Raw genomic sequence first — 13,253 nt, forward strand, 5'->3', positions numbered from 1 at the left:
TATCTGGTTCGAAGGACCAAAAACATTTTTATAGCAAGCCGAGGGAAATTAGGAGGTCTTTGAGCTTCGTTATCCACAGTCAGAAACTCTGTCGCAGCAAAAATGTAAGTATAAAGTAACAGTGGTAGATGCTTTCGCTTGAGATTGCAAAGAATAGCATAAATTGGCAGTGACTTTACGAATACAAGAATTACTGTCACAACATCGTGATTACTATAAAAATAATGTTAAAAACCCATCACCAACAGCCATAGACAAGCGTCAATATAAACATACAAATACCATTGATGTACAAAAATACAAAACATTCGGCCAGAGGTAGAAAAGATTCCAGATTCAAGTGTACTGCCTATCTTAAAAGATATTTTTAAACCATAACAATTCATAAAGTTTATAAGCAAGATAAATGTTGTTTTAGGTTTGGATGCAGCGAGTCTGAAAACGTCTCACAAATGAAACGCTCAATATATTATTTATGCCAGTATAAAAAATCGTAACTCTTATTTCAAATTTCACAATAATTATGAGTAACAAGCGGTTACATAAATGTATTTAAGTATGTCTTGTGTGTTTGTACATCAACGTGCAATACCTTATAAATCCACGCGCCACCGCCACCAGTCTTCGCTTCGAATCACAATCTCCGGAACTACGCTAGCGTTCAACCACTAAGCTAATACAACCCTTAACTAGAACATTCTATACTAAACTAGCTTCCGTGTTTATTGACCATCTATTACGTACGAACATGGACCTTAATATTTGACTGAAAAAAATAACAGTTTAGCTGTGTACTTGATAAATGAATTTCATTACTATCAAAATATTTGTCACACATCTGCAGGTTTTAGAATTTATATAGTGAAAGGACTGAAACAATTTACAAATTGGATTCTAAACATGTTAGCAGTTAGTAGATATAAAACTGAAGATATAAAAAATTGGGCTTTACTGAAAACATACATATTACATATATTCGTACAAAGCGTCACAAACTCACAATAGATTATCAATAAACACGACGCATGTAAAAACTTGACTTCACTAAACGTCAATGGAATAATTTTACCCCAAATTACGTACTTAACATTCCACTTAGAATGCTATATATGCTAATTCTCTTTCCTTAAAGTTAAAACTTTTGTAGCAGTGGATGCTTAAAATTATAATTAAGTTACCGCAAGAACTTTTCTTATTTAAAAATCTTTTTATAATTACGAATAAACCATGTTATTATAACTTTTTATTCACTGAAATATTCTTTAATTAACGCGAAAAATCGTGTGAAGTACACTCTAATCTTCATAACGTAATCCACCCAAATTATTTCACAGATTTTTACGGCACATTGGCTTCCTATCAATACTGTCCATACAACATATTATCTTGTGCAAACACCATTCTTGCAGAAATATTAAAATTATTTCATCATAAACTCCGTAATTTTACCGTTGTTGGGGATGAATTTATCTCCACCCCTAGTCGTGACCCTTCTCTACACTGTATTCAATGAATAGCCCTTTCAGTTAAATTAAAAAATTGCTACATCCCCTGCTACAACAGCTAAACTACAAATAGGGATCGAAATTCGCCCCTTTTTGCAATACCATGTGCAAACACAGCCGAATACAATATTATCTCTACAAGCAATAATTCTATACATTAGCTTGACAATATATTAATTTCTCTCTGTATTCGTAGACATATCCTTTTAGGGGTCTTTTGTTAGTAGAAAAGTTTAAAGGGTGTTAGGTGAATGTAGTGCTATAAGAAAAGGGACATTAGAGTGTTATTAGCATGATAAAGATTTTTTATTTGATAAGGTTACGCGTAATGACAAAGTTATTAAGTTTGATCAGCTGAATATATAATTCGCAAATTATAACCTTATGGAATATTCTTTATGAGGTACATTGTACCCCAATAAAATTGAGTGAGAGTTTAGTTAAATATAGATTTCATGTTATTTTATAGAGATTATCATTATTATACTCTCTACAAAAAAATATCAAGTAAATTGATACAATTTTTGCATTAATATCTTCAATACGTATGGGGCAGCGATCCAAATTATAATTAAAATGTAATTATTAAAGAAAAGCATCAAAAATGCGTCAACGGACGGCAAATACGAGACGAATCAGCTTTTAATACCAATGCAAACGGGGTTAAGGCGTGCCTTTGGAATATAAGATGGAAAATATAAATACAATTTAGAAATAGAATATGAGAAGAAAGTTGAAATATTTATAAGTCAACCTGCCATACAAAAACCCATGTCTATAGATAGCTTCTTGGAGACAGTGGACAAAGTTCTGAGTCGAGACTAACTGTGTGTTTCGCAAATTTTTGTGTGTTGTTAGAAATTAGCTGCGACATCATATCACTTATATTATGTGGGATTTGATTACTTGACGTGTTCTTTGGCCTTATTCTCTATGCAAAACTATATATGACAGCTCGCAAGAAGCACGTAACGCACCGCGTCGGGTTTTAGACGGTGGAAATTGGGACACTGAACACCATTCCACGCAAATTTCACGAAGATAACGTAACACGGTCGTGTTACGAGTTTCAAAGAGAATAAGGCCTCATGTGGGTTTAATGTGGTTTGACTTTATACACTACAAGACAATGGACGTTCATTTGAAATACAACAAAATATGGCACACAATATTAACAATATTTGATTTGGATATATTAGTATGACAAGTCAACTTATAAAGCCCTTAAATTATTATAATATATAATTAATTATTAGTTATTGCTGGAAGTGAATGTGAAATAAGCGTAATTATACAAGGGAATTACCGATATAATACAATGCTTATACAAAAATAATTTCAATTATTTCATATAGAATTATTAATTAAGTGCAAATACACACATATATTGAGACCGCTTTGCACGACGGGACAGAGATATGTTTTGATAGATTTGTACTAATTTTGATTAATATTTCCAAAATTATGTCAAAATTGATAACATAAAAATGCGTTTAATGACAAATAAATAATCTTTTGAAATCCGGTAGACTTGCACATGTTTAACGACAAAGAAATAACATCACATGCTATTACGTCATCGACATTGCGATGAAGGCGTGCGAGGGAGATAAAGATATGCCTCCACGCACCCGGCCTCGCTACAATAATATTGGAATTTATTTTTCATTAAATTAATCGCATTATTTTCTGTTACGTATTAAATCAGAAGTAAATACCACATATTTCATTATTTAATGCACATTTATATTTTAAAACTTTCCAAATTATATGATTGAATTCTCGTCGTACAAAGCGACTGTAATTTGCAACAGTGCGGACACACCACAAGACATGCACATATGTATATATAATTGACATAGCATACACTATACGGCGAACATAATACGTACCGACATACTATATATACATTTACTTAAGAAAAAGCACAACGCAGCGTAGGAATGACGTTCATGTGAAGACATACGGCGATGAGATTGGCGTCAGTTGACACTTTAAACTTAGTACATTTTAATTATCTATGAAATATGATGTCACTAGGCGAAATGCTCTCCCCATAGACAATGAACAGTGTTGTGAAATAATATAGACAGCATAGGGTTGCCCACTAACTTTATTTTTAAGTCTCGCCAGTTGCACAACTTAGCTTATGCCTACAATGTGACGATATAGATTTTCGATAGCAGAATAACTTGGTAATTTTTAACAACAATAGAAGATGTGGAAGAAGGTATTCTCTTTCATGGAAACAGCATATATTCAATTCAAATAACGCCAATACCATCGCATATAATAGTGGGTGAAGATATATTTAAGAGAGGAGCTATATACACTGGTAGTGAACACACAGAAAGGCAATGAGGCCGTCCAAGAGTAGAAATGAATTAGCAATGTTTAGATACACCCAACATATGTTTAATGCACAAACAAACATAAAATACTTGAAAATTTACTAAAGTAAATATGACAAAATTCAGGTGTACAGTTGTGAATATGACGCATACCACTTTATGAAATTTAAGATGCTTTTTAAAGCAATTTAAGAACATTTTACTTTTATGGACATTTAAAAAGTGCTATAAGGTTCAAATTATTAAATGTTTATATTAATTATCAGATTAGTAATGCGAATCATTAGTTGGGCACATCTAAACAGGAATAAAAGTATTGTACTTATAAGAAAGATTAGGAAAAAGAAAGAATATTCAGTTTTCTTATGACATACGGTATGCTAAACATCAGTATTTAAAAAAAGTCATCAATAATTTTTATATTTTTCGTCTGAAAATTAAACTTATAAATTTAATATTAAATCAACTATCAAAATTAAATTTTATTTATTGTACGCAATGTTTAGAAATACTTCAGTAAAATCATAATATGACTTATGAATTATATATTTTTTTAAAATTATACGTCTTGGAAATTACAACAAATTTCCGAAGTCACATTTGTCTTTACTCAATTTTTGAAGTTGCTGAAAAACGTACTTCATGTGATATGACCAAAAGAAAACTGAACAAATTCAACATTTGAAGAGGAAATTTCTAGAAACAAAGAGAGGGGAAGTTTTACAATGTATTACAATATACAATCTGTTATATCTAAGGCTTCGTGATATGTGTACGCAATTTGTACAAAAATAAACCGCTCTACACTTATGCAACAACGTTAAATACTTTCATATATTACATGGCATTTCTTCATTACATGTTCAAGACTTTCACCAGAATGAATAAATCCCGTCCATTATAGACTAAAATCTTGCAGAAAGTAGAAGTTTGAGGCATGTATTCAGCGATAATTACTTATAAATTCATAGATTTCCCACACAAGAATTAGCTAGGATATGGTTATTCCTAATATTAATTGTGATAAGTTTTCGTATAAGAGACATTTGATGTTTCATGAAGATATGAATTTGACAAGATTTAAGGCTATAATGACGTGGTTTTATACTGCACATAATTTTCCAACCTTCCAACCGAGACTTAATTTAAGGTGGTAGCTCAAGGTCCATTTTCATACATTTTGTTTCGGCTTTAATCTGGGTAACTAAACAAGTATTGGCAAGTAAAGAATTTAAATTCACGTCTAGTTAGTGATTAGTTCTCGCAGTTGAAAGAAAAACGTAAAAATAATTAATAATCATGGATATTTCGGCCTTTAAAATTTAATATGACGAAATTTTAAAGGCCGAAATATCCATGATTATTAATTATTTTTACGTTTTTCTTCAACTGCGAGAACTAATCACTAACTAGACGTGAATTTAAATTCTTTACTTGCCAATACTTGTTTAGTTACCCAGATTAAAGCCGAAACAAAATGTATGAAAATGGACCTTGAGCTACCACCTTAAACGAATAACATCCAAACTCTAAAGAGAATGAGAACTTCAAATATAACTTTTAAGGAATCGCATACTAGCACCATTTTGGCATGCCATTGAAAGCAGTTGGAGTGTTGGAATATTGTGAAAGCAAGGTACCTAACAGTCACAATCGGCAAGATGGCGGCCCTACAAATAAACCATTTTTTACGGCTCTGGATATCTAATAGGCAAGGACACATCACAGAAACGTCTCATAGTCAGAAATTCTGATATTAGCCGATAAAAAGACTCGAACTTACCTTTACTGATATTTATAAACATTTAAAATACATTTATTTTTAGTTAACTTATTATAAATCTCAGAGCCGTAAAAGGTCATCCACAAACTCAACGTTTATTTTTCTAAAACAGTAAGTTATTAGTAACGTGTATATCGATGAAATATATTTTATACATAAACGCATCATTGCCTTCAAGTGTAATGTGGACGCTATATACCTACATAACATTGATAACACGAGTTTCACTACCGTATTGTCATTTTATTAACACCAATATACTGTATTATAAGCAGTGATCATCTTAGGCTAGTTACAGACCGAGCGTCCGACCCGCTCGCGCGTCGTGCGTGACGTAAGCCTTACGCAATACAAAACTAAATCGAATTCTCGCACCAGTCCAAACAATACATATCCTATTAAAATATATACATTATACAAGTATCTTATTTTTTAAACCAATGTGGAAAACATAAATCACAGATAAAAATCACAATAATAAACATAATATTAAAGAAACGTATGCATTCTCATTCAAACTTCACCTTAATTATTTGAGATCTCGTTACAAAAATACATCTAATGTTGCAAAAAAGTTTTAAATTTAAAATATCACTACTACTACACTCAGCTAGCAACATTTAACAATTTATTTTGAACGGTAAGCAATATTCTCCCTAAAAATGTACTTATGCATCGGGGTTGCCAGTAGATAGAAATAAAGCGTCCGTGTCAGACTTACGCAACAGTGTAAATATATCAAAAGTAAATGCAAGCATCAGTTCTTATACGAATAAAAATAATGTAAAACACGTAGCTGAAACTACTTGTATTTTTTTTTATTGAGATGGCATCCCCGCACTAATATTAAATCACGAAACTTTTACAAAACTAGAAATCATCTCTCTCAATGATTAGTTTTAAGCTTATTATAAAGTCAAATTATTTTCTCAAAACCCTCGACTCTTCCACAATTTGACAGCTGTCACTACTCCCCGTCAAATATAGTAGTCTTTGTAAAATCCATCACAATTATAGTTAAATTTCGAGAAAATAATTCGAACACAAAAACTTACGCGTTGTAAAATCGAGCGCAAATTGCTAACAACCATTACAATATTCTATCATTCCGATTCATTTTTACAATAAACTTGAACTAACGTAGCGGTTTTGATATGTCCTTCATTACCCTTGCGCCAATTGCTTGCACAAAATTGGAAACTTTTATGATATTGACAGCGAAAATTCATAAGATTTCAACCAGCGTACGATTTATGACGTCATAACGAAATTTGACAGCAATTCTGACAGCGATTGTCATCGAATGACTTGTCAATTTAAGCTATATAATTATAGAACGCGACGGCAAATTTTAAAATTGAATGTCACATATTGACCTGTTTTTTTTTTTGTCAAACGTCCATCATTTTTTTTATAATCATGACAAGAGGCCTGAATCGGTTCGATAGAATATTCTAAGGTTAAGTATGGACGAGAATCAGACTCTTCTCGGCTTTCCTGGCCCAGGGCATTCCGTCGACTTGATGATGGAGGCGGCGAAGGTCTCGCGGGGCCTGATCGGGTCCATCTCCATGAAGCCAGGGTTCAGGATAATGTTAGGCACTAGTTCTATTACGTCTTGCTCCTCGCCGTAATCTGTTTGGCGAGGTGGTAGCATCGGGTTGGGTTAGGTTAGGTTAGAATTTATGTTAGTATACATACCGTCACCGTGTGTATGTGTGTTTGTTAGTGTGCAGCCCCGCAGTCCAAGCGTGCGTTCCAAGCGAGTGCGATAGAGGGGAAAGAAGAAAAAAATTCGAATGAATAAAAATTAGCATTTACTGCGCTGTATAAAACTTGAAAGATATTATGCAAAAGTCATGCGGAAAGATCGAAAGTTAGGAAACTCGCTTTTATATTCGGTAAATTTTTAAGATATAAGTATCGATTATTGACATACTAGGATGCATGGATGCATAATTGTCTTCCTTTGGCTTTGAAATAAAAAAACAAAAAGGCATAATTATCTAAAAGCGAGTTTCTATATATTGACTACACTATCGGCAAATCACTCATTATATTGCCGTTCAGACGAGTACCATACAGATTGTTATTAAAAAGTATGGGATCCATCTTCGCACCTCGATAATAATTGCACTCGACTGCTATGCCAAGCGAATCGACTCGAAAACTTTGGCTAAGATATATCTATATGCTAATTGAAATTAAATATGAAGCTTAACAATAAATCTAATATCCTATGAATAAACATGTCTATTCACAAACCCGTGTGAAACCACAGCCACAGAGAATGATCTGACAAAATAATAACTGCGCGGCTATTACCTGTCTCTTTTCTTTTAGGTGACGATTAGGATAGATCTGCCAATGCAAGCCTGTGACGTCGACTATCACAATTCTATAAAGAGACAGCTAATAGCCGCACGATCGCTTCGTTCCTCTCACGCAGGTTTAGCCAAATTTACTTCATATATGAATAGGGAACGCTCAGACCATTCTCTGTCTAATGTGCTGTTTATATTTGATATCCAACGGTCTTATATAAAAGACAACTGATTTGTTGCAGAAAAAAAACAATACGGGTATTTGAATACACAATTTCCGCGTAACGTTGAATGACGATGCAAACGTCACTAGTTTAAGCCGTTTTTACGCTTTATTATGGGCCTGAAATTAGTCACAATACTCTCAGTATTAACTTGATTAATAAAGCAAAAGCGAATTAGTTTGTAACAAACTTCAGACCAGTCATAGATCACCGTCAATAGTAACCTGACAAACGCTAAATGCATCATAGACAAGTTCACTTAGTGTGGAGCAGACTACGTTATACGTATTTAAAATTATTATATTTTTTTGGTTTTCTTAAAAGACAATGACGCATTGAAAAAAATATAGATATTCGAAATTTTACGTTTGAATTTAAAATAATTCGTTTATATATAATTTTATTATGCGATATATTATTCAGATAAGGCAAAAGTGACTCTACTGCAACTGAAAGTCGGAGTGAAACGTCGAATTTATATGAATATTAAGAACAATAGCTCACGTTATTCCGTCTCACAAATTCTTAAACCTTACATAAAGCTTATATAAGTGCATTTAATGCGTTAGCCCTACATCCCTTATACAATAGAAAAAATCTAATGGTCCAAGGCCTAGCAAAGTGGTCCAGTATTCATCATAAGAGAAGTGCGTTCTATATATTTTAAGAAGTTAACAGCTATTTGAAAAGGCGATTTATAGTATAATTTTACTTCCGAGGGAAGGTAGTTTAAAAAATCAAGAAATTTAAATAAGCGCCATCTATGAGCCACGAGAGTAAACTCGTGCTCTTTCTAACAAGATTATTTTTAGTAAACAGGTAATTAGAATGAATTGTTTTTAAATAATTTGTTCCCTGTATGAAACAAAACATTTTTATATATATTTTGTTTTATAATGCGAACATTATATATTAACTTTTGGCAAGAATATATTTTACTTAAAATAAAGCTTCCTTAACCATTCAAGCTAAATGCTTTTTTTTATACTAATTGATTTAATCAAAATTCTATTCTACGTAATGAATTCGAGTAAAATTTAAACATAATTATAATATACCAAAATTCAAGCTAAGTTTGCTTTTATTTGATAGCTTTTATCCTATCAATAATGTAATTTGTTTATATTTTTATTCATAGTAACAATTAATTATTTATCGACTAATTTATTTGTTGGTTTTAAGCGAATTTTAATTTATATTCGTCGTAAGAGCTTGTAGGTGTACATACTTACATTCGCTGTCCGGAGGATTTAATTTGTGAATAATCTGATAACATTTTAAACTTACTAATTTGTAAAATACGAAGGATTTAAAAAATGTTGAGATGTTTCTTAGAAATAAATGAAGAAACAATTGAATGGATTTAGATGAATTTTAGCAGACGGTTAGACCGTGTCCTAGATTAACTCATAGGATACTTTTATCCAGGGCATTTGCTCCAAGGAAAATACTGGAATTTTATAATCAAACTTTTTAATAGGTGGCGCTAGAGGTATACAGCGCTTTAGAAACTTTTGTAGCGAGAAAGGCTCTATATGCGGGCGAAGTCTCTAGTAATACCTAGTTCATAATAGATCACCGACATTTATTATAATGTTTTATCGTTGTCCATGGTTTGACTCTTCCGACAATTAGAACCACAAAGTAAAATTTCTGCTAAGCATACTGACAGAAGTGTCCATTTATGCAAAGAATTGCTTTATTTATTGTGAATATTTAAATAATATTTATATATTTTTTTAAGTGATTGTTACAAATTGTAGGTATTTTTCAACCGCAAAAAGATGACATTCTTCAAAAATAGTTTATAGTCAAATTCAAGTACATATGTGAAAAGTTGGAGTGCATGATATAAATTCAATGTTTCCAAGCACAAGCTCTTACAACAATTATTTCAAGGCACTACAATTTATTTTTATTATTGTATTATTTTCCAAATCCTTCAAGCGAGGCTTATGATTAATTATATCAATTCGAGATTATTTTAAACATCTCATTTTTAAACCACACGTTAAACATCTTAGGGGATAAAAGTGAGATTCAAAAATCAAACCGTTAGACTTACTACGCCAATTACTTTTAAAATAATTAAAATAAAATTATTATTATGATGATCACTTAATTTTGAATACATTGTAATATTTTTTTTACATTGCCTTGACAAAAAAAACAAACAATGACGAATAAAAGTCATAATAATTTTCCGCTAGTGACGCCTAAGTCTATACCCCAATAATGAACACTTAACATTATATTTAAAAACACTATAGCAAAACTTCTAGACATTTTAACCGAAGCGAAAAATCTTTAATATTATAATTTGAGAAATATAATAACAATATAGTGACGTTACGTGTTTGAATTCATTTATTCTCAATTCTATTGTTATAATTGACGTGTCGTAGATGTACTTATTGGTCCATAAGCCTAGCTGTAAAAAGTGCCTTACGTTAAAAAAACTTTTTTTTTGGTAATATATTAAACTTATTACTTGACTATAAAAGGATAAATTTTAGACATTTTTAGTCTATGGGGCGAATTTAATTTAATTATTGTATCTTCTATTTGATAAGGAAATATTTTGAAATGATGTTGAAATCTTAACTCTGAATTAATATCGGTTTACCGCCAATTTTAATATACGATCGCAATAGCTTTTTTCAATCCGTCGTGAACATGGACCAATCACAACGAAGTTTTTTTGACATTACAAATGACGCATTTTTTTGGTTTATTCTCGGGATCGGGTCGAAGATTAAGATTAGGATCGTTATTGAGATAAAGTGTTAATTGTCTCTTATTTACACTGCATGGTAATAGAATAATTATATTTTATATTATTTGGTATGCTCATACTTATAGGAAGTTAACTAAATAATTTCTAGAGGCACTTTTCACATGTAACTATGTGATTTGTGATTTTATTATATTCTTAGCGTATGTACAGCGAAGCTTACCTTCGTAATACTTAATATTATTGCTTTTTGGTATTGTTTCATTATCTTTATAACGAGAAGGTTGTTTGTTGCTAAAATTAGAGTGTCTTAAGTATTTCACTCTGATGCTGTGATGTATTTTGTATGGAAAATTATTTATTGATATTATTAACCACGAAAAGATGTTACATATCGATTTCATTTAAAAAAAAATGATATATTGTAAACCGATTTAAAATGCTGCCTAAGCGTGGAATCGATTTTAATTTTTGACATGTAGATTTATATTTAAAACACTTATTAAATTTCAATCGATGTCTGGTAGTATCGATTTTTTTCATATTTTACATCGATAATTTTAAATTGATTATAATTCCAGGTTAATACATTTAAAAGCCTCTAATTTTAGCCAGAAACAACACATTGAGCTTAAAGCCTTAACAATAATGCTTAGCACCAATATCACGGTGAGTAACATTTTATCAAATATTATTGCATCGAGTGACTTTTTTTGTATTTATTGACTTTTTATAATAAAAACTCTATTCTAATAGATTTTAAAATTGGAAGTTAACTTTTATATTTAATTCCTTGGCACTAGTAATTGTAATTATTTGTTTTTAATTGAAAGTGTGCTTAATATCGATTGTGCAAAATAGTGATTTTTAGATATATTTTTATGCAAAGATTTATAAGTTTTTATTTATAGAAAGAGTATAAATATTTGTTATAATTAGAGTAAATGTCTTTTGAGATTATTTTTTTATTTATGAGTAATTTTAATTGCCTGTACAAGTATGTTCGATACACGAGTCGACTGACTCCAAGTATTAAATGTTCAAAACACATTAGCGTTTGTTACTCATACTTTTTAGTGCACATTGCACTTTATATAATAAGCGGAGAATCGCAAAATAACTGTCCCTTATGTAATTGTAAACATTTTTAATCAGGTTTTAAACCAGTGTTCGCCTATTTCACTCTAAAATCATTTATGCACAGAAAGGGACAAAACTGATTCATAAATCCCTGATTAAATTTTTTGCATTGTCATGTACGCCATATTTTTAGGGCATTTTAAAAGCCCAATCAAATCATAATTGTACACGATGGAATGGAATGTAATAATGTTATTTCATATCACTTTTCTTGTAATTGGTCCTCAATTCAAGCGAAAATCACAGATACAAATTAACCGTTGGAGCGACAAGTGGCGCCATCTGGGCAAGATACGGCAAAAGCCTCGACGAAACGCTAGTGTGTTTTAAGAATGTTTAAAAAACTACATCTTAAAAGCGAATGATCACGAAAACTTACATCGCTAGATTGGTATCGATATTTCAATAATTATATCGATAGTCTATAATAATCGATAACGCAATAACACTTAACAAACCGAATATTGCAGCGGTCGCTTGACCGAAATCTAAGCAGTTTGATCGCATGTACTATTACTTATGTACAATTGTTCTCATTTATATTATACAACGTAATTCCGTGCGCTTACCTCCGCCTCCGCTTACTCCCTATGCCCGATGTTATTAGGTTTTACGTTTACCGAATGTTCGAACGATCGAATTACTCATGAATCGTACAGATGTATTGAGAAATCAATAAAATATTTACTCGGTTTTGAAGTAGCATTAAAACCGTAATATAATTGTCTAGATCTAACAATAATTCTTCATCAATTAACGTTTGAATTATTGAATTGATTGAGTGATCGATCGTTCGATATTCGGGCGACTCCTCGAGCCGTGGGATCAGTAGTGCCATAGGAAGTAGAGCCGGGGCAGCGGGTAGGCGGCGGCACAGCGCTAGGCGGCGGCGGGCTCACCGTCGCGGCGCCACTCGCGGCACAGCACGGCGCACGTGCCGGCCGCCAGCACCACCAGCGTGCCCATCACCACGCACACCGCCGCCACCCACGTGCGCGTGTCGAACGACTCCGCGCCCTCCAGGAAGTGCTTGTACAGTTCTGTGGGCGCCGGTGCCAAACTTCAATTAACTTACATATTTGTTAAGGGGCCGTTTAAGTATTACGTAACGCAATTTGAAGGGGAGAGGGGTCTCGTACAAAGCGTTATGTAACATTGGTTTTTTATTTTAAAACAATAACAAAGGTAATTT

The 13,253-nt window shown here is 32.2% G+C and overlaps 1 protein-coding gene across 1 annotated transcript in view; it reads right to left on the reverse strand.

Annotated features, from left to right (window-relative positions):
• Positions 1-5,298: 5,298 nt before the first annotated feature.
• LOC115446544 overlaps positions 5,299-13,253 on the reverse strand; it is a 72,240-nt gene continuing 64,285 nt past the window's right edge. The window contains exons 6-7 of the mRNA XM_030173225.2: positions 12,961-13,101; positions 5,299-7,274 (exon numbers count right to left, since the gene is read on the reverse strand). Coding sequence (XP_030029085.1) covers positions 7,117-7,274; positions 12,961-13,101 — 299 coding nt within the window. The 3' untranslated portion in view covers positions 5,299-7,116. The remainder of the gene's footprint in view (positions 7,275-12,960; positions 13,102-13,253) is intronic.

This window comes from Manduca sexta, chromosome 14, assembly GCF_014839805.1.
Source record: "Manduca sexta isolate Smith_Timp_Sample1 chromosome 14, JHU_Msex_v1.0, whole genome shotgun sequence".
NCBI classification, from domain to species: domain Eukaryota; kingdom Metazoa; phylum Arthropoda; class Insecta; order Lepidoptera; family Sphingidae; genus Manduca; species Manduca sexta.